This window comes from Temnothorax americanus, unplaced genomic scaffold, assembly GCF_048541705.1.
Source record: "Temnothorax americanus isolate GAGA-0224 unplaced genomic scaffold, ASM4854170v1 Scaffold37, whole genome shotgun sequence".
Taxonomy (NCBI): domain Eukaryota; kingdom Metazoa; phylum Arthropoda; class Insecta; order Hymenoptera; family Formicidae; genus Temnothorax; species Temnothorax americanus.
Window position 1 is genome coordinate 376,131 of NW_027509515.1, and position 25,370 is coordinate 401,500.

Here is a 25,370-nt window from a genome sequence, read left to right on the forward strand (position 1 = left end):
ACTGACAAAATCTGATTCTCAAGGCTTCATTGCGACTCGTGGTAAAAACATTATCATAATGACGTGTACAATCCTCGCCAATTTGATGTCACTTTGACATCATTTTGACTAGGCTATTTTCACTAGCTCTTTCTCTCTCTCTCTCTCTCTCTCTGGCTCTCTCTCTCTCTCTCTCTCTCTGTCTCGCTCTCTCTCATTAATAATAAATTTAATTTAACTGTAAACTTTAACAGTAAACGTAAAGTAAATTTGAAATTTTTACTTGATAAGCGGCAATATAATATAAATATAAAATAGAAGCAATAAATACTTAACAAACATACTTTTTATTTTAGTAACAATTTTACTCATGTTTTTTTATATTTTTTTGTTCAGGAAAGAAACATTGCCTGTTTCGGATGAGTTCTCTCCCGGATTAGACTCTCCAATTCACGGTCGTGAATACAAGCACAGCATGGATAATATAGATATATCACTTAATTCTCCGAAAGAGACGAATCTTACCTCTTCGAAAGTTAACAGTGCCGCCTCGATTACTGATACGGTAGATTCACGTAACTCAAATGAAATCCTTGAAAGATTAACGTGAGTAACATATGGAAATATTTGAAATGTGTTAAATTCAGCCTTTCATGTAAATAATCAATTGTAAAAATAATGTATTATAACTATGAATTTTTCGTATTACTGTTTTGTGATGTGGTTAATATGTTCTTTTTTTATGCTACACTGTAAAGCAGTTGTTTTTTTTAGATCTATGATTAACGAGTAATTCTTTGATAGCCAAACCTTTTTCGGAATCAGGACCTTGAGCTTTACGCAGATTGTAATTTTAATATTTGTATAATATACTTATAGTGTAATACTTTTAATTATTGTATAAAATTTGTAGGGTACTAGAAAAAAAAAATGAATGAACTACTCGAAGGGCATGAGCAATTGATGCAGCAAGGTCAACAGATACTGCAGGAAGGGTTACTGCAGAAAGTAGGCGAAGTAAATGTAACCAGAAGCTTTAACGAACCGCTCGAGGGCTTTCCGCTCAATACGCTAGACCAATTCGATGAAATGGAAAGCGACTCCCAAAGAAGTGCGCGTAAGAAAATGGTGAGTAGCTTAATTATTAATGAATCCATTGCATCTATAATACCTACTATAATTTCTCAATATGTAATTGAAATGTATGGATTACTCTTTATAATTTCAACGCCGTATAACCTGCCGTTTTATAAGTAGGTTTACAATGTCCTTTTTCGATATAAAACATATATTATAACTCGATTTATTGTGTGTGTGTGTGTGTGTGTGTGTGTGTGTGTGTGTGTCTGTGTGTGTGTGTGTGTGTATATTCTCTTATTATCTCTATATTATATGTATAATGAAATAGATATTTATTAGTTACTTGATTTTTACCTGATGGATACAATATTGAAACATACATTATTTTATTATTTTAGTATCATCATTTGAAAAGTTTAGGAGGCTCAAAATTGCGTGACTTTTTACATTCCTCTCTAAAGGAGATTATGACTGACGAGTTGGTTAATAAGTTTACGTGGTCTGGTGGTGCTGAGTCAAGAAATTTTGGCGATACAAAAATTGCCAATATCCTATATCGTAAGACATTTTTTATATAATATACAACCAATCGTTGCAAAAATTCTTTTACATATTCCAATGAAAAATTTCGACTCAATTTTTATTTGTTTATATCAAATGGCAAATAACTGGAGTTGTACCAAAATGTTGTCCATTGGTTAACTCATTAAAATCTACAGTATGAATTTTCACACGGTTTTCTCACTTCTTTTTTTCGTTGATTTTTGTAAACAAACAAGGTTTGTTTTTGTAAAAAGACATTAAAACATTGTTTTTGTAAACAAACATTTTTGTAAAAAAGGAACTAAGAAAAACGACTACGAAAATTTATTGGTGAATTAGCCTTGTAGTGTAACTTTACAAATGTTCATTTTTATCTTTCAGTTGCAGCTCAAAATTGTCCGTTCTTCAAAGGGCCAGAGAGCAAAATGGAATTTAAAATAGACATGCAAGAGGTTTTGCGTGCGGCAAAGCAGAGAATTCGTAACAGAATTAAAAAGAATGCAATAGTAACAGAAGAGCAGGATCCCGAAGACGATGGAACCGATGATGAAAAGTGCACATCAGAGGAGATGACCGAATACGAATCGGATAATTAAACGAAAGGTAAAGCTCGAATTAACTCTACGAGATGTAAAAGAGTAAACTAATTTGTTATATACCTAAGTTTCTTGATTTTCGATAGAAATAACGAATTCATTTCTAATTCTCTAACTTTTTTTTGTTTTCCAGGTTGGCGGATTTAATGGAGGAGCACAAGGAAGAACTACACACAATCACAATACACACAATTGCAATACACCTCCGAGAGGCATGAGTCCACCGATCTGTGCGATCTGAACTTTTACGGAACCTTGTCTACGCATAGAAAGAGCGAAAAGCATCAACAATTGAAAAACTTTTTGCATCCTCGCTGCTTCCCTTGTCTAAAAGAATTCCCGTCTTGCATAGAATACGACGAGCACTGCGTTTATAACACATGAAGAATGCCGTTCAATGCGAGGAACAACAAAAAAATAAAAAGAAAGGTAATGAAGAAAGAAGATTGAAAGAAAATGTTTCTTTTCGAAATAATTTTGAAGAGATTTTTAAATTAATAAATTGTTTTTGTAGACAAACTTGCAAAGGGAGAAGCTGAGGTTTGCACCGCGGAAGACGAGGAGAAAGATGTTTGTCATGACGCGAAGAACGAAAAAGAGGAGGATTTAGAAGAACAAGAATACATCATGGATATTATATATATATATATATATAATATAATTATTATATATTTATATGTATAATATTAGCGTACGTGCATACCATCTCCTTTGAGGCATCAAATTAATGTAGTAAATTAATTAGACATAGGTCCATTAGGAATTCATTACGGATTATTCTGTGGGGTCATTGGGGCGTACGCCTCCACGTTCAGGGGTGAATTTACGTTGAAGTTACCCTACAAGTTGTCGCTCTTCTCGACCCTGCTGCGTCATATACTTTTTACAATAGAGAAAACTCTCGTCTTTAACAATTCAACCGCATTGTACTGCACCATTCGCTACGTTGAAAACTGTCGTGAACCGTGTTTGTAAGCTAAGTATTAAGTTGCTTTTGTTAACATCTTATTTAAAATTATTTATCTATGTATATACATATATATATATATATATATATATACACATAGATATATCTAGAGAGCGTATATATATGTATGTATAATATATGTGAGAGCAATTGATGCTCATATGAGCCGCACGCATGCGGCACTCACGTGTGCAAATTTTGAAATAAAAATGTTTATAAATAAATATATATATTTGGTCTTCTTTAATTTAACGTTTTTATAACACTGTAATAGTACATATATTATATTTATATTAAAAAGTAGGGTACAAGGTGAGAGCAATTGATGCTCATATGACTCGCATGCATGCGGCACTCACGCGTGCGAGTCATATGAGCATCATTTGAGGACGCATCTGTCTAACACCATGAGTGCACGCCGTGCAAATTATCCGCACGACGTGCACGCGTCGTGAGCTCACTTTGCGGGCATTTTGTTATCTGGGTTATTTCATCGAAATCGGAGAGGAGTGAGCTTTCCTTCAGATTTACTAAAATAGGAAAAAAAATAGGTAGGGTGCATATTTTTCGGGCTCCCCCGATTGATTATCACTGTCGGAGTCACAACAAAGGTTTTTACCAAGAAAACCGCAAGAAAATATCAAAATTCGGAAAAGGCCCTATTCTTAAGAATTACCTTAAATTTAAATATATCTTAATTTTAATTTCTTAGCGACACGCGTAATTAACTTTTTTGATCAAGAAATACATTAAAGCGATAGGTAGAAAGCAAAAAAGAATTATATCATCAAAGAATGTAAAGATTTTATGTTAACCGTGTTCTAATCAAAATCGTCAATATTATATCTCTATCGCGAATATCTGAATTTGAATACCTACTATGTAGAGTGTAGAAACACGAAACAACCAAAATTTAAATATTACTCGATAAATTGGTCAATAAATTAACGAATAAGCAAATAATTTTTAGTACAATCCGAGTCGCCAACCACGAATCGCGAACCGCGAACCGAACCGCGAACATTAATTTGATCTCTGACGATTGATTTCAAATATTAAGTGAGATATTCAGAATGAATAACGTGAGATCCTAGAGGGACGACAATTTCCTAAGCAATATATTCACGCAATAAGTATAATTGTAATCAATACAATAAGTATCGTTTCATTGTAAAATGTTATTAAAATTATGTTTAAAATGAAATACATTATGTTATGCATTTTCATATAATTGATATAAAAATTATCAACTTTAAGGCATTCCTACATAAAAAATAATTCTGTTCCGCGACAAATATTCACTGAATTTCACGTCATTTTATTTTGTTTTATTTATTGATATAAAGCCAAATTACACACTGGATATGGATAGACTACAAGAGATTAGGATAAAATCGGCGTGTTTGTTATATATAATATTATATAATTACGCGCGAAAGCATTCTCCCATAAGCACAATAAAGCAATAAATAATAAAACTCTATATAGGATGAATTATTCAGCTTAGTCTCATTTAGTCTATCCATTTTGGGGCAACGGATCTGTGACAAGTAATATTTATCAGCATCACTAGACGGGAATAATACATCCGTACAAAATTATCTTTTTAGAAAAAAGGTGAAAAAGGGCGCCAAGTACACGCATAGTAGTGTATATGTATTATGTTGTTACCCTGTTATGTTGTTACCTCGAAAAAAACAAAGTGGTAGTATTATACCTCCAAATAGAGCTTTACCCTGTACATACATACTGTTTATAAAATGCGTAATACTACAAAAAGGCGTGATATCCGTACAAAATTACCTTTTTTTGTTGGAGTAAGGACTAGCGTTAATCAATGCGCTCTTCTTTAGTAGAGTTGATAATAATTCTTTTTCTTTTATTTTATAAACCGCGCCATGCTGTGAATTCTGTTTGCGTTTCTCGCCGTATCGTGGCGCTACTCTTTACATATATATATTGCTTTTTATCCCCCGATTCGGTGCACTCTCGTTTTGTACGCACACTGCGTTGGTTCTGTGAGACATATTATACCGAATAAATACTTTGCCGTATATTACATATAATTAGTGTGTGTGTTCTATCCGAATCTCAGCCCAACATTTTTAAAAAAAGGTAAAAAAAAGCGCCAAATACACGTATAGTAGTGTATATGTTGTTACCTCAAAAAGAAAGAAAGTGCCATGGTAGTATTATACCTCGAAAAAACGTAAGTAACAAGTGGTAGATCTTTATATCTCGAAAAATCTCGAAAAAATCTAAGCAGTAGTATTTTTATTTCCGAAAAATTATAACCCAAGTGATACACGTCACAAAATTATGTTACCTTATCAAAAAGAAGAGTCGCGCTTCAAGTGATCTATGAAAATTACAAAAAAGAAATGATATCTCTTTAAATTAGAGCGCCAATTACAGAGAGAACATGTATATTGCCTCAAAAAATAATTGTTGCACTACTTTGAAAAATCTTTACATTGTGTCAATTAGAAAAGAATGTATGATAACAATTTTATAAGATTAAAAAATTTTATTTAAATTTAACAAGGGAATACAAGATATTTAAATACAAAGTTTACATGTGTATTTTTTAATGGTCACAAAGAATTACAGAGGTAACAGTACAAAATACAAATATTTTAATAAAATATTTAATCCAACGAGGGAATACAATTTGTATTTAAATATAAAGTTTATATATGTATTTTTTAATAGAATAAAAAATTTAATCACAAAGAATTACAGAGGTAATAGTACAAAATAAAAATATTTTATTAAAATACATAAATTTTTCTTGTAAAAAAACTTGGCGCTGCGCGCTAGACCTCAAAATTTTAAATAAATAAATAAACTTATTCTATACTTAATTATAAGCCGCATTATCCGCCGTCCGCGTCGTCACGCACACCCATATCACTCACTCCCACATCCACGCTGATAATCATTTAATATTACTCCCATCGCATTTTCTCTGAATTATTTTTATTTATTGTTGTTCTTATTTATTTAAAATTTTGAGGTCTAGCAGCGCCAAGTTTTTTTACAAGAAAAATTTATGTATTTTAATAAAATATTTTTATTTTGTACTATTACCTCTGTAATTCTTTGTGATTAAATTTTTTATTCTATTAAAAAATACATATATAAACTTTATATTTAAATACAAATTGTATTCCCTCGTTGGATTAAATATTTTATTAAAATATTTGTATTTTGTACTGTTACCTCTGTAATTCTTTGTGACCATTAAAAAATACACATGTAAACTTTGTATTTAAATATCTTGTATTCCCTTGTTAAATTTAAATAAAATTTTTTAATCTTATAAAATTGTTATCATACATTCTTTTCTAATTGACACAATGTAAAGATTTTTCAAAGTAGTGCAACAATTATTTTTTGAGGCAATATACATGTTCTCTCTGTAATTGGCGCTCTAATTTAAAGAGATATCATTTCTTTTTTGTAATTTTCATAGATCACTTGAAGCGCGACTCTTCTTTTTGATAAGGTAACATAATTTTGTGACGTGTATCACTTGGGTTATAATTTTTCGGAAATAAAAATACTACTGCTTAGATTTTTTCGAGATTTTTCGAGATATAAAGATCTACCACTTGTTACTTACGTTTTTTCGAGGTATAATACTACCATGGCACTTTCTTTCTTTTTGAGGTAACAACATATACACTACTATACGTGTATTTGGCGCTTTTTTTTACCTTTTTTTAAAAATGTTGGGCTGAGATTCGGATAGAACACACACACTAATTATATGTAATATACGGCAAAGTATTTATTCGGTATAATATGTCTCACAGAACCAACGCAGTGTGCGTACAAAACGAGAGTGCACCGAATCGGGGGATAAAAAGCAATATATATATGTAAAGAGTAGCGCCACGATACGGCGAGAAACGCAAACAGAATTCACAGCATGGCGCGGTTTATAAAATAAAAGAAAAAGAATTATTATCAACTCTACTAAAGAAGAGCGCATTGATTAACGCTAGTCCTTACTCCAACAAAAAAAGGTAATTTTGTACGGATATCACGCCTTTTTGTAGTATTACGCATTTTATAAACAGTATGTATGTACAGGGTAAAGCTCTATTTGGAGGTATAATACTACCACTTTGTTTTTTTCGAGGTAACAACATAACAGGGTAACAACATAATACATATACACTACTATGCGTGTACTTGGCGCCCTTTTTCACCTTTTTTCTAAAAAGATAATTTTGTACGGATGTATTATTCCCGTCTAGTGATGCTGATAAATATTACTTGTCACAGATCCGTTGCCCCAAAATGGATAGACTAAATGAGACTAAGCTGAATAATTCATCCTATATAGAGTTTTATTATTTATTGCTTTATTGTGCTTATGGGAGAATGCTTTCGCGCGTAATTATATAATATTATATATAACAAACACGCCGATTTTATCCTAATCTCTTGTAGTCTATCCATATCCAGTGTGTAATTTGGCTTTATATCAATAAATAAAACAAAATAAAATGACGTGAAATTCAGTGAATATTTGTCGCGGAACAGAATTATTTTTTATGTAGGAATGCCTTAAAGTTGATAATTTTTATATCAATTATATGAAAATGCATAACATAATGTATTTCATTTTAAACATAATTTTAATAACATTTTACAATGAAACGATACTTATTGTATTGATTACAATTATACTTATTGCGTGAATATATTGCTTAGGAAATTGTCGTCCCTCTAGGATCTCACGTTATTCATTCTGAATATCTCACTTAATATTTGAAATCAATCGTCAGAGATCAAATTAATGTTCGCGGTTCGGTTCGCGGTTCGCGATTCGTGGTTGGCGACTCGGATTGTACTAAAAATTATTTGCTTATTCGTTAATTTATTGACCAATTTATCGAGTAATATTTAAATTTTGGTTGTTTCGTGTTTCTACACTCTACATAGTAGGTATTCAAATTCAGATATTCGCGATAGAGATATAATATTGACGATTTTGATTAGAACACGGTTAACATAAAATCTTTACATTCTTTGATGATATAATTCTTTTTTGCTTTCTACCTATCGCTTTAATGTATTTCTTGATCAAAAAAGTTAATTACGCGTGTCGCTAAGAAATTAAAATTAAGATATATTTAAATTTAAGGTAATTCTTAAGAATAGGGCCTTTTCCGAATTTTGATATTTTCTTGCGGTTTTCTTGGTAAAAACCTTTGTTGTGACTCCGACAGTGATAATCAATCGGGGGAGCCCGAAAAATATGCACCCTACCTATTTTTTTTCCTATTTTAGTAAATCTGAAGGAAAGCTCACTCCTCTCCGATTTCGATGAAGTAAGGCTCAATTAAAGCGTTTTTGCTCAAAATGACTAAAAATATTTAATTGTTTGAAACGCGTCATTAACCTATGTAGGTTAGTGATGCGCTTTAAAAGTATTTAATTGTTTAAATATAATGTTCCATTCTATATATAAATATAATAAGGTAGGTATGCATACTTCTGACCTTCTGAGACATAGTATACAATTATCACATTACGATTGAAAGCTAATTAAATTGCGAGCGTTCGTATCTTTCAAATTATTGCTCGACATTTTCCATATTTTGCATAATTGTGGTTAAATGATCCCGATAGATTTAACCAACACACAATTAGGGACACAATTAGGTATCCATTGTATATTTATGATTTTACTTCACATTTGTATAAGTAAATAAGAATACAAGTAGGTAGGATTACGCGAATAGGTACGCAGAAATAAAAATACGGGCAAGCAGGAAAATATACGAATAGAAATACGGGAAGGTAGAAACTAAACATAACTTGAAATATTTTGAAAATTATAATGCCATAAATTAAATGACATTTAACAAAAAATAAAATTGAGAAGTTAAACTTCATTTCTTAAAATTGGATATAATTAAACTTATACGTAATAAATTACATAATATGTAGCTAAGAATATATGGATATTATAGGGTGGTTAAAAATTGAATTAATTTTAAAATTAATTCTAAAAATAATTTACAAAGACCAAAAATTTTAAATTAATTTTAAAATTAATTAATTTTTAATTTTTAGCCTCCGCAGGATTATTTTTTTGTAAAATATACAATTATTTAAAATATACAATTATTCTCTTTGTAATTGGCGCAATTTAAAGATTGCATGCATTTTTTTTTAAATACATGTTACTTAGGTTGAATAAGGTAACACAACTTTGTGATATAACAATTTATTTATTAAGAAAAATATTAAAGCTACTATCACTTGTGTGTTGTTTAACAACATATACGTGGCGCCTTTTTTTTTTTACTTTTTTTAAAAAGATAATTTTGTACAATTAATTCTGAAATCTCGAAACCTTACTCCATCAAAAGTATTAATAAAATTAGTTTTACAAATCTGTACTAATATTGAAACGTCTACTTGGCGTTATAGTATTGTAGTAGCATATTAACTTTATTGTAAGAATATTTGTACACATTCAATGTTACAATTTAAAAGATGGGAAAGAGAGAGAAATAAAGAGGGAGAAAGGGAAAAAGAAGAGTTATAATATGTCATGTGCAAATATATAAATGTTAATTTATTTTAAATAATTGATTCTTATTTTATAAGCGAAAGTCTCTCAACAAGTCTTTCATTCTTAAAATATTCATTAACATTACAGCGTTTGTTGCGGTCGTGCACGACTACGCGAATATACGAATATGCGAACATGCGATTGTAATATTACACTTATGTGCACACATGCACAATATTAATATAATTATAAGGCGGCATAATATCAGACGTTTTCGGCGCTTGTGATCTCGGTCCGTGGCTTCCGCTATCTCCGTCTCTTTCACATCAAAACAAGTCATAGCGGTTGACGAATAGCTTGATTGGTCGGGACGAGCGAATCAGTGGGCGGATCTAGGATCCACCAATCGAGAAAATTTAATATTTCAACAACGCAGGAGCGGAGGGTGCGGATACCGCGGAAAATGAGTCAGTTAGTCAGAGACGGTCAAAGGACATAGTCCACAATCGAACACAATTTCGTAAATTCATTCGAAGAGCAGTCGTGATCCGAGTCGTTTCTGAGGCGTTGTCGCGATCCGAGCATAAACGCGATCCCGAAACGACGTCGAGACGTTGTCACGAGTGCGTGCATTAGACGCGGTGTCGCGAGATCACGAGCGCATTATAGTGCATCTCAACGTGTACGGACATGTAAACTTGTATTTGAGTAGAGAAATAAATAACATATAAAACCACGACGTAAATCGTAGAAAATTTACGACGATACAGAACAGCGTTATTGCTATCCGGGCGTGATGACGCATTAAAAGAACATATGTTAGATCAGGGATTACCGTACGTGTGACGTTTAAAACATTTAATTATATCGTGAATATAAGCTATTTACAATTATTCTCTATCACAATATTCAAAAGCGAAAATTTCTTCGACCGTATGCTTTTAATTTTTTGCTTCCCTTATGTTTGAAATAGACATATGTGTGCGTAATTGCGACAACGATCTAGGTCTACCCAGGACTCTAGGTCTACCTTAATAGCCTGCCGTTTCGTTCATTCATTTTGAACGTCAAAATTCTAATGTATCTTATAAAATGGCGATATTTTACAGATTGTATTACATTTGGTTTCGTAACCCGGAGTCTGCATTTCCGCTCGTCCATACATATCGTTTTTCATCTTTCAGAAATCTTTGAAACCGACCGCAGAGATCGGTCACATCGAACAAAAATCATGCTGGATATTTTAAAATATTTCAAAAGGCAGTTGTTTGATGATATCGAATTTCTTTTGTATAAATATCTATATCAAAATATTAATTAACAATTCTCCTAAAGGCTTCCATTGCTCGTGATGTATGATCGGTACGAGTGCCGGAAAGAAAATGATTTCTCCGTCATGGCGGGGGGAGGGGGTGGGGTGAGTGGGGGAGTGGGGTGGGGAGAGGGCAGCCAATTAGAACGCGCCATTTTCGGGGTAGCCAGGTGACGGATAGGGAAAGGGGTATAAATAGCAGCATCGACTGCGGAGCTATCATTATCTTTTAGGCTCTCGAAGGCTACAGGTCACAGATCAGGAGCAATGGAAGCCTTTAGGAGAATTATTTCATATTTTGATGTATTTGTACAAAAGAAATTGGATATCATTAGGCAGCTGCCTTTTGAAATATCCGACATGATTTTTGGCATGTTGGACAATCGGTCTCTCCGGTCGGCTTCAACGGTGTCTGAAGCATGGGAAACTATAGCTATGGACGAACGGAGACGCAGGCTCCAGAGTGCAAAATTAAATGTAATGCCTGTAAAATGTAAACCTGATGTAAAATGTAATAAAATTTTAACTTTTAAATTCAATGAACGAAATGGCAGGTCTATTAAGATAGATCCGACTCGGTCTCGCCGATTACGCACATGTATCCAATTTAATAGAGATAAGAGAATAAGTAATCTGCGCTTTTGAAAAAAATAAAAAATAAATGTAAGTAGCATATGTGTGTGTGAAAGCTTTTGAATAAAAATAAATGTAAATATAGCATATAGCAGTAGTATAGTAATAAAAAAAACTTGGTACGCGCATCGTACTTGTTATTTTTCTTTTATCCATAGCAGTATTACAAATTGTGTCGATTAGGCAAAGTGTCGAGTTTGTCCCGAAATTTTTCAATTTGAAAATATGTCTTCGCGTCACTTTTTTTTCCTGGGGGCAAAACTAAGCGATATAGCAAATTTTCTTTAAGCAATTTTGTACCCTAATTCCATCTACCACGTCCTATCGATATATTGATCGGTTCGGGCGCCACGTTGTCTATGCTCTCGGTTGGTCAAATTATAATTTGTCAAGTCAAAAACACGATCTATATCTATAAAAAACACGCCTAGGCTGGATTATTGCCGGTAACACGTCTCCTACAATTTTAACAGAAGAGTCGGCGTCTTATTAGTAGCCAGTGACTACTAACGGAGCTACAAGCGGATTATCTTGCAAGCACAATAAAACTGAATAAAACAGTTTTTACTTTTTCGATCACATATATTGAGTTTTGATGTTTAATATGAATATAAAATAATAATATAAAATAATATTGTAAAATAATATTGTAAAATAATAACTATTTTTGATTGGCCGGAATAGTTATTTGTGCAACAAGTGCGCTGTAAGGTGAAAATTCAAGGGTGCGGAGTTGACGCACGAGCCGAAAGCGAGTGCGGTCACCGCACCCGGGAATTTTCATCTTTACGCACGACTTGCACTCCCTATTTTATGTTGCAAGTGCGTGGAAAGTGGTCTATCACGCACGCGAAGCGTGCGCAATGGGCCACTTTCCATGCACGTGTTACATAAAGATATTTTTAACAAGTCTTTTTGTCTTTATTGAAAGGCATCATAAAAAAGATGACGAAAAGTTATCTTTATTATAATGACTTTTTCAATAAGTATCAAATAAAGGTGTCTTTCACACAATCATACAATGCTGTCATATTTGCTAGCAACGCGAAGTAAATTTGATGCTGCTCTTTTGCCGATAAATTGCTGGCAATACATATATCCAATGTTGCCTGCGTGTTGCTTCAAATATTAAATTACTCGAAATCAATTGAAGCAAATATACGGCAAGTTGCCAACATTATATGCAATCACAGGTTTGCGCGATTTTGCTCAGACACGCTTGGCTATCTGGGTCACTTGTCATCTCTTTTAAAGGGCACAATTAGAAAGAGATAAAGAGTGAGTTAAACTAAAGTTAAATATTATGCGACGTTGGTGCAACCGGACCTTTATAGTGTTATATGTGTTGTCTGGATAGTTTTTCTAGTAAAAAAAGCTATATGTACATACTTTTAATCTGCTTGCATCTTTTTCCATACACCTTTATGAAGCTAGCCGACAGAAATTAATAAATTCGATTATTTTTAACTTTTCTAATTGTAAATTTCGTTTGTAAATCATTTGTGATAGATTTTGTAAGTTTGTTTTTAACGTTTGTGATCAAATAGGTTTTTTGTAATTAACAATTTTATTTTAGTCGTAATATCTGCTGCCAACACTTTTAGTAATAAATAGATTTTGCGATAACCAATAACTGTAATTATAATATCGTTTGTGATTTACAAATATACGGGTTACCTTTGTGAGTTAATAAATTTCTTAATTATTTGCAATATTAGTTTAATTAATAAATTTTTTGAAATTTTTTTTAATTTATTTTTTTTTTATTTAATTTAAAGATTTTACATCTTTTTTGAAATACATGTCACTTGAGTTAAGTTAGGTAACATAATTTTGTGAAAAAGAAATAAAGCTACTATCACTTAGGTTGGATTTTTAAATTTACAAAATACATTGCGTGTACTTGGTGCCTTTTTTTTACTTTTTTTGAAAATATAACAAAAGAAATAATGCAAGTTTATGTGCATCATATGTTTTATGCGCTGACGTGCATTAAAATATTAATCATCGGCGTAGGCTATAAATAAAACTTTATCAACATACTCGATTCTAATCTCACTTATCTCACTTGTTCCCTGAAATTATTGATATTTTCACAAACACATCTACACAACACAGATCAATAAATACCCTGTTTGTCAGTCCGCTCGTCAGTATTTCAGCGTATCCAACATGGACAACAGCAGAGTCGAAATATGCGTGCACGAGGGAAAGTTAATTGGTATTGTAGAAAAAGGTGTTTACGGTGACTACTACACCGCCTTTCGAGGAATACCATATGCGAAACCGCCAATTGGAGAACTTAGATTCAAAGTACGTAAAGTTCTATTATTATGAATGCATTTTCAGAAAGAGATAAATTAATTTTAGTTTTAGTCTAACTGTAGTGCAATTCTCGTCTGTAACTCGTTATACTGACGTTTATGTAGGGGAGACCGGGGCTCGTTGGTACCGTTTTCACAATTTTATCAGCATTTGAGTTTTTAAATAACTAATTATCATGATTAAACAGTACTAATATGACAAAGAACTTTTCTCTACATTTTTATGTCAGAAACGCTCCTGTATACTGTATAGTTTCTTTGTAATAAGTGAAATACGAACATGCTGCATTGTAGCCAACTTGCCCCGATAGTAGGATAAGTTGGCTATACGACAAAAGTCGATGTTAAATTAATGAAAACGTAATTAAAACACAAAACGGGTAACAGATATGTACTTCTGAAGTACTTCTTGATAAAGATTGTATCTTTTAAAGTTATTTTGTAATGATCGAATAGCAAAATGCTGTTGCAGAAAAACAATTAAAATATTAATATAAATATATATTTAGCTTCTATCAGCATTGTAGGTAGCAAATCACATACACAGGTCTCACGCGCGCGGTAACAAGTCAAGCTAAGCGTACGTCTTGATATGAGCCAACATAACCTTATTCCTACATACGTTTGATTTCAGTCATTTTATTACAATAAATTACTGTTGTTCCTCAAAATAACATGTCGTATAGTAACAGAAACTTTTCTTTTAACTAATGATACGTCACTTTGATTTACTTCTCAAGCTGAAGAACATTAATATGATTTTTTGAACGCTCGAAAATTACTTGCCACCTCTTGAATCAGAGTTTTCTCTTTTTTTATTGTAATACTTATTTGATATAAATAAAACTTTGGGAAAAGTACCTATGTCATAAAAAAGATATTTTATTGTAATAACTTTTCCATTGATTTTTTTTCGCTATAAATACATAAACGGAACGCATTGCCAACTTGCCTTTTGTGCCAACAAGCCCCGGTCTCCCCTACTCATAACAACAGTTGCGCAGGGTATACTATATGCACAGAAAAAAAGAAGTATCAAATCCACACTGATATACTTGTACATGTTAGAGTCATATATAATCAAGATAAATTAAGGGTTTTTTTTGGTGCATACATTGGCGTGGTGTGGCGCTGTCATTCGCTTCACTCTGGTGAGCTTTAAGTTATGGCAACACTGACCTAAGCTTTTTCTTTCTATTAACGTTTGTAACAGTTGTTACTTTTCCTGCGATTCTTTTACTTATGTACTGGTCCGAATAAAAGTGTTGTATTGCAAGTACTTCATCCCTGTTTCGTTCTTTATTCGGTATACGCTAACGGTACAGCTATCAGTACATACGCAAGAATATTTAATCTTCTTATACTTCATTCAAGCAAGTTTTCTTTGTTCAACGCAATAAAATCTTATTTCAAGATTATATATTCTTGCGTATATACAAGTATATCAGTGTTGATTTGACAATTTTTTTTTCTGTGTGGTAAAAAAGCTGCGCAATGACATTATAGCGGTAACGATACTGCATAAGGAGTTACAGAATCGCAGCTCTGATCGCTTATCGCGCTTTAAGAAAATTAGAAAAATACGAAAAGTCACAACTCTTTTAGGGAAAATTATGATTAAACAATACCGATAAACAATATCTGATGTTTATCAAGTATCAAGTACATTATGTAATTATTATATAATTTGTTTGTTTTTTATTATTATATAATCTTATTATATAATCTCTTTTTTTTATCTATACATATATATAAAAATAAAATAGTAATATAAAATATTAATTATAATTTTAGTTTTGGCTCAACTAATCGCTTATCATATGACGTAAAGAGATTAGAAAAATACGAAAAATCAATTTTTTTAGAGAAAAATCCGATTAAACGATACTGATAAATCTATTTATCAGTTGTGTTATGTATGCAATTATTATATAATCGGTTTTTCTTTTTCTATATATAAATCGCACCCTGAAAAGAATACTGTCACAACTTAAAAAATTTCGATTTTGAGTTAAGGCCATAAAAAATACGCCCAAAATGTTACCTATGTGCTACAATAGTGTCACAAGTTTATATGCAAAATCCGCTGCATGGGACTAAAATGCAGTCGTTATTCTTGTAAACTAGTTATGTTGTGATTTCTTGAAGAAATAGCGCTGTAAGCGAATTGACAAGCGAATCATAGCTGACCTCTTCAAGAAAAAATATAAGTTTTATTACAACAAAATATCATAATTGTAATTGCGTTCACAATTCACAGAAATTGAATTAGATTTGTTTAAAATCATGAATTTTTTAGTTGTGACAGTATTCTTTTTGAGGTGCGATATTTAAACATGAAATAATTATAATAAAATACTATTATTTAGAACAATAATTTAATAAATTAAAGAAGATTACGATAAACAAATTTTTATGCGCGATTATTCGAAGAATAACTGATTCCGAACAATTTATTTGTAACATAAATTAATTTTTTAATTTGTTATATAATTTGTTGATAATATAAATTAGTAATTAAGTTTAAAGATATTAGTCACAAAAAAAAAGATAAACTAGCATAAACGTCCAGTGCAGGCCGTTCCTGATTCATGCGGAACTTACAGCTCATTCGTTAGCTTTAAATTGTTCTTATTTAAGAAGTACTACTCAAACACTTTACGTAAAGAAAAAGTTGTTTCTTCTGATTCAGAGAATTGCACAATGTGCACAAATTTTGAAAAATTCTATACATATATGAACGGATTTTACGTATTTAGGATCCAGTGCCAGCGGAACCATGGTCCAGTGGTAGAGACGCCTCAAAGCACGGAAATATCGCTGTTCAATTAAATGATTTCACAGGTGAAATTGAGGGCGATGAAGATTGTCTTTATTTAAATGTGTATACAACAAAAATTGAATCCTCGAAAAAACGTGCCGTTATGGTATGGATACACGGCGGTACCTTTTATATGGGTTCCGGTGATGCACTCTTCTATGGCCCCGATTACATCGTGCAAAAAGACGTAGTTTTGGTTACCTTGAATTATAGACTAGGCGTTCTAGGTACGTTATTCGTTTCAGTATACAATCATTGTATGTCATTTTGTGGCATTTAATAGTAAATGGTTATATTGTATCTATTTTAACAATTATTTCACTTGGATATGTTGATTTCTTACAGACCTTTCATTCCCAAAGTTAAACATTTCAAAAATATAAATTTATAAAAAAAAGAAAGTTAAATCTACATTTATTTATATCACGTTTACAATAAGTTATTTACTTTTTGTATACAAGACTAATATTTATATTTTCCGCTCATACGATCAGTGTACTGGAAACAATTTATGGCGCGATTTTTCCTTTTGGGATATAAAGTAACCATTATATATATATATTATATATATATTTTTTTTATTTTTTTTTAAACGAATCGATTTTATGAAAAAAAGATGCATTAATGACTTCAGGTTTCCTAAACCTTTACAACAAAGTGGTAACGGGTAATCAAGGTCTGAAGGATATAATCATGGCGTTACAATGGGTCCAGAAAAATATATCAAAATTCGGTGGAGACCCAGAAAATGTCACTATCTTCGGTGAAAGTGCTGGTGGAGGCCTCGTACATTATCTCACTCTGTCTCCATTAGCTAAAGGTATAATATATGTTGTCAATATAGTAGACTTATCGATACACTCACAATAATTTAGAACTTTCCAATCTCATCCCATATAAACATGAATATATTTATAATTTTCAACCGCGATTTTTTATCAACAAAAACATACAAACACTAGTACGTTTGGATATGGAAAATAAATATACTCTATAAATCTATTAAATTGATAATAAATTTAGCGAAACTTCCAAAAACGTCCATGCTCAGATTTAGATGAAAACTTTGTGAATAGGTTTCTTTTAGATAGAAAACACATATACTAAAAGGATTTTTTGCGACTTCAAAGTTTAGCAACTTTTTTAACATTTTTAACTTACTGCCTCCGCACATACATTTTCCACGCGAAACAAATCAAAACAGCTCTCAAGTAATGTAAACAACCATAAAATCATACACAAAGTACAAATATATTAGTTTATATACAAAACAAATAAAAAAATTATATATATATATATATATATTATGAAACATTATATATTCTCTAATTTTTTTCCTGAATACACATTTGCACACAGCTCTTGTCGTAAGCGAACTAACTCAGTATATTACAAACCAAAACAGCTCTCAAGTAATGTAAACAACCGTAAAGTCATACCCGTCAAGTCACAACATAAACATCATTGGTAAAACTTCCTCTGTGAGGTGAGAAGTAGAGAGGAAATACCACCTCTACTTAAACGAGCTTGTAAAGCGCGCCACGAACCTATGTGGCACCTCGTTTCGCGTGGACAGTGTATTCGTGGAGGCAGTAGATTCCGCCCCCCTGCGGGGGGCACCACGTTTTTCGGTAAAGCAGAGTATACAGCAGGTATATTGTAAGATCTATTTTATTTGTTTAAACCTTACTTATACAAAAGATGACTCGATTCCCGGGGAGGGACGTGCATTTATCAAACGAGATATTTATCAAAGGGTATCCGCAATTTTATTTTAATTAACACGGGCTACAAATATCGCTCTCCTGAGACCGCTTTTATACGCACGCTTTTCATACATGCACTCACTCGTCCCATAAATATCCTCGCGGTCACCTATCGCTCATTATGCGTCACGCCGAAGATGGTCATCACATCAAAATGTATTTGTCTCGAGAGGAATTAAGAGAACACTAATGCAATATATGGATACATTTGTATAGCGCGAGAATTATTATACTCTCCGAGGACGTGTGCCGATCACGATTCAAGTTCGTGTTACAAGTACTCATCTGCGTGCTCGGGAACCTCCTGCGCTTCCCTCGTTGGCTCTCTCGCCTGTTCCGGGGACCTTTGCCTCACGTGGCTGATAGAATGCTGGGCGGGCCGTATTGCCCCGCAGGAAGTTTGATCGCCTTATCCCGACTCGCCTCTCAATCCACCATCAGTCTGCTCATCGTAAGGCTCGTATTTAGAATTAAGCGTGGTCGGCTCGGAGTCCCCAGAACGAAAGAGGCCGAGCCTCGCTCGGTCCCATCGATCACCGGATCGCGGATCGATGGGCATGCGCAAATCACCCGCCTCCCACTTCGGGAGAATCATAGGGTGGTGGATGGTAGCGTGCTCGCACTATTACATCTCACATATTACATCTTACAATATAAACTAATATATTTGTACTTTGTGTATGATTTTATAGTTGTTTACATTACTTGAGAGCTGTTTTGGTTTGTTTCGCGTGGAAAATGTATGTGTGCGGAGACAGTAAGTTAAAAATGTTAAAAAAGTTGCTAAACTTTGGAGTCGCAAAAAATCCTTTCGGTATATGTGTTTTCTATCTAAAAGGAACCTATTCACAAAGTTTCACCTAAATCTAAGCATGGACGTTTTCAGAAGTACAGCCATAAATTCATTCTCTTTTTCTCTTTCAGTTAATTTCAAATAAGATATATTTAAAAAGAAATTTATTTGTAGTTTTTAAATAAATAATTCAAATTTTAATTACCAAGTCATATTAGTAAAATATTGAAATTTATAAAATAACGAACAAATATCCGAGGCAGAGAAAGAAATAGAGAGCGAGAGAGAGAGAGAGAGAAATTTTCAGTAATGTAAAATTATATATAATCACAAAGATTAAGGATTCAATGATTAAAAAAACTTGAATTGATTCTAAAATAATTTGTATATTACAAAAAAAAAAGAAGAAAGATTTTATAATGACAAGATGTATAGATTTAATTTATTACGACTGTTTTACAGGTTTATTTCATAAAGCGATATCGCAAAGCGGCGTCATAAGGTGTCCTTGGGCTTTTACCGAACAACAACTACATTCAGCCAAAGGTTTTCGGCTCGCCGAAAAACTTGGTAAAGCGACCGCAGATCCGAAAGTCGCTTACGAGTTCCTCAAAACAATCGATGCGAAAAAGCTTATAGAGACTGAACGGAAGTTTCTCTTGACGGAATCAGTAATTATCTGAACATTTAATCGTAATTATACGAGTGCAATAAATTATAGTATGCACGCTACTATTTTTAGTCTATATATATATATGCGAATAAAATACTTTCTTTGATAATATTTTTTTCGCAGGAGCGTAAACAATCCAGTTTGATATTTACACCCTCTTTGGATCACGAATCATCGAATCCATTTTTCCCGGAAGATCCAGAGACGTTTATGTGCCGCAAGGTTAAAGTACCATTTCTTTTAGGTTTTACCAGTTGCGAGGGATCTTTTATTATAGGCAGTAGCTTTAACGGACGTGAGTTTTATTTTTATCTCTATAAAGTATATTTTTAATCGCTCCAAATTTTCGTACAATGTGTTGTGTTCAAAATAACATAATATTAGTATTTGGTGACCTAGCAAACATGCACTGTCAATGCTTACAATTAAATAAAATTTTTACGAATAATATTGTACATATATCTATATAAAGTTAGTAAATTTTATTAATCCGTAATTTTGGAATACATAGATATATAAGAATCATAATTAATTGCTAGAACATTTTTGTTCCAAGTAAACTTTATTGCACGTTTGTCTATAGTTAAGTTTCGTTATCGTAGAACGTGTTTTGTGCGTGTGCGTGTGCGTGTGCGTGTGCGTGTGCGTGTGCGTGTGCGTGTGCGTGTGCGTGTGCGTGTGCGTGTGCGTGTGCGTGTGCGTGTGCGTGTGCGTGTGCGTGTGCGTGTGCGTGTGTGTGTGTGTGTGTGTGTGTGTGTGTGTGTGATAAATGTATATTTTCATATACCGTATTATCTATGTATAATACATGTATATGTAATATATGTATCTCTCTCATGTCGCATTTTTTTTATCAGATCACGCACTATATGAAAAATGTTAAATAATGTTTTCACAACATATTTTCTTTGGCAAATGTGCTTAAATCAATTATTTTTTTTTAACTTGAAAAAAAGATTTGTTAAAATATTTATCACTTATTACACAACAATCTTACATATAAAAAATAATACTAAAATGTTTTTAAAATTATTTTAGAGATAAGCAAAGAGGATCTTGGAACAATCAATTCCGATTTCAAGAAAACTATATTACCCAGATGTTTATCTACATTATCCAAAATATCAATCACAATCGAAGAATTGAAATCTTTATATTTTAGTGACAAAGCAGTGTCAAAGGAAACTCTAATGAATTACGTTGATTTTATCAGCGACGAATTCGTATGTCGTGGCATAATGGAAGTGGTGGATATTCAGACAAAGTTGAATAATAATGATAACAAAGCGACGTATCTGTATCAATTTTCATACGAGAGTGAAACTAATCCCTTGAGAAAAATATTTAAAGTTCAGATCCCAGGTATTATCATTAATTCATTTAAAACTATTTAACAACTTGTAATTACTTCAAAACTATTTAACGACTTTTAATTTTAGAGAGTATGTATATCATTTTTTGTTGTAATTACACATATCGCAATTACAACATAAAATAACTCCAAATATTTCTAAATTTCTTAGTTTTTAAATCTATAGGTATGATTTTAAGGAAACAAAAATGGTTTTATTTTATATAATTTAATTTAAAAAGTAATCTGTTTTTTAAAGCATTTAGAAGATTAATAGATTATAGATTTAATTAACGGTTAAATAATAATATTTTATAGGTGTGACTCATGCCGAGGAATTGGCGTACTTATTTCATCCTTATATGATGAAAGATTTGGGCTTGTCAGCACCTGCAGTTGATTCGGAAGACTATAAGATGATAAATTGTTTAACGCAAATGTGGACAGATTTTGCTAAAACAGGGTACAAGGATATCTTTTTGTTTCGAATTTTAAACGTATTTTTTTAATTTTCGCGACATTTTAATTTTATTACGTATCGCGTATTAATGATTAACTCTCAATCTGATTTAGGAATCCAACGCCTATTACAAATTTGTGGTTGTCAGTGACCGATTCACAAAGCGGAAAATACAATTATCTGAATATCGATACAAACTCGCAAATGAAGGTCTTCCGTAAAGGAGAAGAAAGATGGGATTGGGAAAAGAAGAAAAATAAGTTACGGCGCTAAAATTTTATCTACGTTTGTAAGGGGAGGAAGCCACTCGTTAAAATGTATTATATTAGTCAGGGATAAATAGCTTGTAAGACGTCACACTATGTTTAATAATTATTGTTGTATGCGTTATCCTTTCAATGAATAAATCGAGGACGATTCTGAGTCAGGATTGCCGAAACTGTAGGAACTATAGTATAATGCGGCATAGCAACTCGATCGTCCTTCGGTCGCGTAAATATTTTCGTGCCCGCTTCGCGACAAGAGCGTTAGTTTTATGTTCGACGTTATTTTGTTAAAAAGCAGCGCGTCCCGACAACGGGAAAACAGGCTCAGTCCTGCAACGACCGCCGAAAGAGCCAGTCTCTCTCGTTTTCACGATTCTGTATTCAGTAATAAATCCTGACTAATATAATACATTTTAACGAGTGGCTTCCTCCCCTTACAAATTCAGAAGTGGGATCGAGGATCGGTATTCGAGTGTTGACGCAGTGAACCGCCGTGATAAACTGCCGGGTAATTTCAAGCGCGGAACTGTATCGGTGAGGTGTCCTTCAGTGTTCCGAGCTTCCGTATCGTTATCGGAAACGTGATGGCCATATACCAGTGTAAAGTGCTCCAGCTCAAAGAGTTGCTGCAAGAACGGCAGTTGCCGACATCGGGCAGCAAGACGGAGTTGATAGCCCGATTGCAAGCGGCAGAGCCAGATAACGACTGGATTAACGAATTAAGAGCGATCGGTGTGGTACAGAATCAAGACGAAAGCGAGCAGCACGAGGACATGGCAGGAGATCGGCGACGAGAGGCGGAGCATACGTCGATAAGTGATATCGAGCATGCGAGTGAGCGGTCGGAGAGAGATCGACGCGCGAACCGCGGCGGGACTCTGCCAGAAGACGTGGTGCGTGAGATGGAATTCATGCGGCGAGAACAAGCGTTAATGCAGCGAGAGATGCGGATGTTGGAGAGAGAGAACCAGATGTTGCGTAATGCCCCGCGGAACGATGCAGGACCGGAAGTGCCATGTGAATTGCTGAGCGATTTTCAAGGAAAAGAGGGCATGTTCCGAAATTGGGAGAAGCAAGCCCGATTATTAATTGCAACATATCGTTTGGATGACAACAGTGCAAAGATTCTCATAGGAGCGCGTCTTAAGGACAAAGCGTTAGAGTGGTTTCACTCTCGCCCCGAGCATGTCGAGCTCAGCGCAAATGATATACTTCTTGAAATGCGCAAGATGTACGATCACCGTCAAAGTAAATTGAAGCTGCGGAAGCAGTTTGAAGAAAGAAAGTGGAAGCAGGGAGAAGCGTTTAGTGCATATTACCACGAGAAGATTATACTTGCTAATCGCGTTCCAGTGGATGAAGAAGAAATTTTGGAGTACGTTATCGAGGGTATATCGAGTTTGCAGTTACGTAATCAAGCAAAGCTTCAACAGTTCGCCTCGAAAGACGAGCTGCTAACGGCGTTTGAAAGTGTCAATCTGATGGAGGAGAAAAGTCGTCCGGAACGAGAGCTGAAGTGGAAGAACAAGGAGCAGAAGGACGTGCAGTCTCATACGAAGGTGTCGGAGAGAAAGGATGCGTCGACGGAGTCAAGTGCGTCACAGGTCAAAATACGGTGCTACAATTGCAGCAAATTTGGACATATGTCTAAGGACTGTAAGTCGCCTAAGAGAGAGAAAGGTACCTGTTTCAAATGCGGAGAAAAAGGGCATGTAATGAGCGAATGTAACGGTAAGAGTGAATCAGAACAAGTTAATTACGTAGATGCCTCGTTGATTAGTAATGAATTTCAAAAAGTAGTTACGATAAAATTGAGTGATTCTATTGCAAAGTATGAAACTAAAGTAGATGCGTTGATCGATACTGGGAGTCCAATAAGTTTTGTGAAAGAAAAGATTATTCCCAATTGTTTTATTAAGCCGACTGATGTTGGAAATAAATTTTGTGGAATTAATGGCAGTCAGCTAAACGTAGTTGGAACTACTACAATTGATATTCATTACGATCAAATTAGTGAAGCTAACGTGTCAATATACGTGGTTGCTGATAATACTACGTCATTCTCTATGATAATCGGTCGGGACATTCTAAAAAGAGCTAAAGTTAATTTAATTGCTATTCCTGTAAACGTTGCGGAAAATTTAGATAACGACGAGATTCTGAATGTAGATAACGAGATTCTTAATATTAATATAAGCGATATGCCAGATAAAGTAAGTGAAACGTTAGTAATTAATCCGGATATTTGTCCTGCTAAACAGTTAAAGTTTAAAAAATTGTTCGAAAAAGAATATGTATTGCCAAAACGTCCTTTAAAGCCCAAGGTTAATGCGGAACTGACATTAAAGTTTGATAATGTAAAAAGCTTTCATTTCTCACCGAGGAGATTATCGTATAGTGAAAAGGAACAGTTGAGGAAAATTTTGGACGAATTATTAGCGAAAGGAGTCATTAGGCCTAGTAACTCCGAATATGCATCGCCGGTTGTATTTGTACGTAAAAAAAACGGAGAGTACCGAATGTGTATCGATTATCGAACTTTAAATAAATATATATTACGAGATAATTCTCCAATTCCAGTGATAGAAGATCAATTAAATGTTCTTAGAGATAAAGAATATTTTAGTGTATTAGACTTAAAAGATGGATTTTTCCACATTTGCATGTCTGAAGAGTCCATTAAATATACTGCATTTGTTACACCATTCGGCCAATTTGAGTTCGTTGTAGTACCGTTTGCACATTGACCACTTGGGACCCATCGATAAACGGTGTGCGACAAAAAAGTATATTTTCCTAGTTGTAGATGCGTTCACAAAATACGTCAAGTTGTACGCCACAAAGACCACCGCAAGTAAAGAAGCTATTAAAGCACTATCCGATTATTTTAGCAACTATAGTAAGCCTCGAGTTATTGTCTCCGATAGGGGCTCTTGTTTCACTTCGCAAGAGTTTAAGAGTTTTGTTGATAAGCACGTTATTAAGCATATATTGATAGCCACTGGTTCCCCTCAAAGCAATGGTCAGGTGGAACGAATTAATCGCGTAGTGATTCCTATGTTGGGCAAGCTTGTAAATAAAGAGGAAGATCAACTTTGGTATAACGTGTTACCGCAGATCGAACACGCTTTAAACAACACGATAAGCAAAAGTACAAATAAAACACCCAGCCAATTGCTTTTTGGAATCGACCAACGTGGCACAGTAGATGACCTGATCAAAGAATACTTGAATTCGAGCGTAAAAATTAAAGATAGAGATTTAATAG

At 33.5% G+C, this 25,370-nt stretch overlaps 2 protein-coding genes across 2 annotated transcripts; both read left to right on the forward strand.

Annotated features, from left to right (window-relative positions):
* Positions 1-11: 11 nt before the first annotated feature.
* LOC143901928 (uncharacterized) lies at positions 12-2,431 on the forward strand. Its single transcript, XM_077414559.1, has 5 exons — positions 12-585; positions 893-1,107; positions 1,458-1,617; positions 1,984-2,205; positions 2,332-2,431. Exons 2-4 carry the CDS (start codon positions 910-912, stop codon positions 2,196-2,198), a joined length of 573 nt encoding a protein of 190 aa, XP_077270685.1. The 5' UTR covers positions 12-585; positions 893-909; the 3' UTR covers positions 2,199-2,205; positions 2,332-2,431.
* Positions 2,432-13,793: 11,362 nt separating this feature from the next.
* On the forward strand, positions 13,794-22,511 carry LOC143901925 (juvenile hormone esterase-like). Its single transcript, XM_077414556.1, has 8 exons — positions 13,794-13,961; positions 16,732-17,020; positions 17,428-17,613; positions 19,815-20,023; positions 20,149-20,320; positions 21,064-21,387; positions 21,695-21,839; positions 21,950-22,511. The coding sequence occupies exons 1-8, from the start codon at positions 13,821-13,823 to the stop codon at positions 22,107-22,109; spliced, it is 1,626 nt and encodes a 541-aa protein (XP_077270682.1). The 5' UTR covers positions 13,794-13,820; the 3' UTR covers positions 22,110-22,511.
* The last annotated feature ends 2,859 nt before the right edge of the window (positions 22,512-25,370 follow it).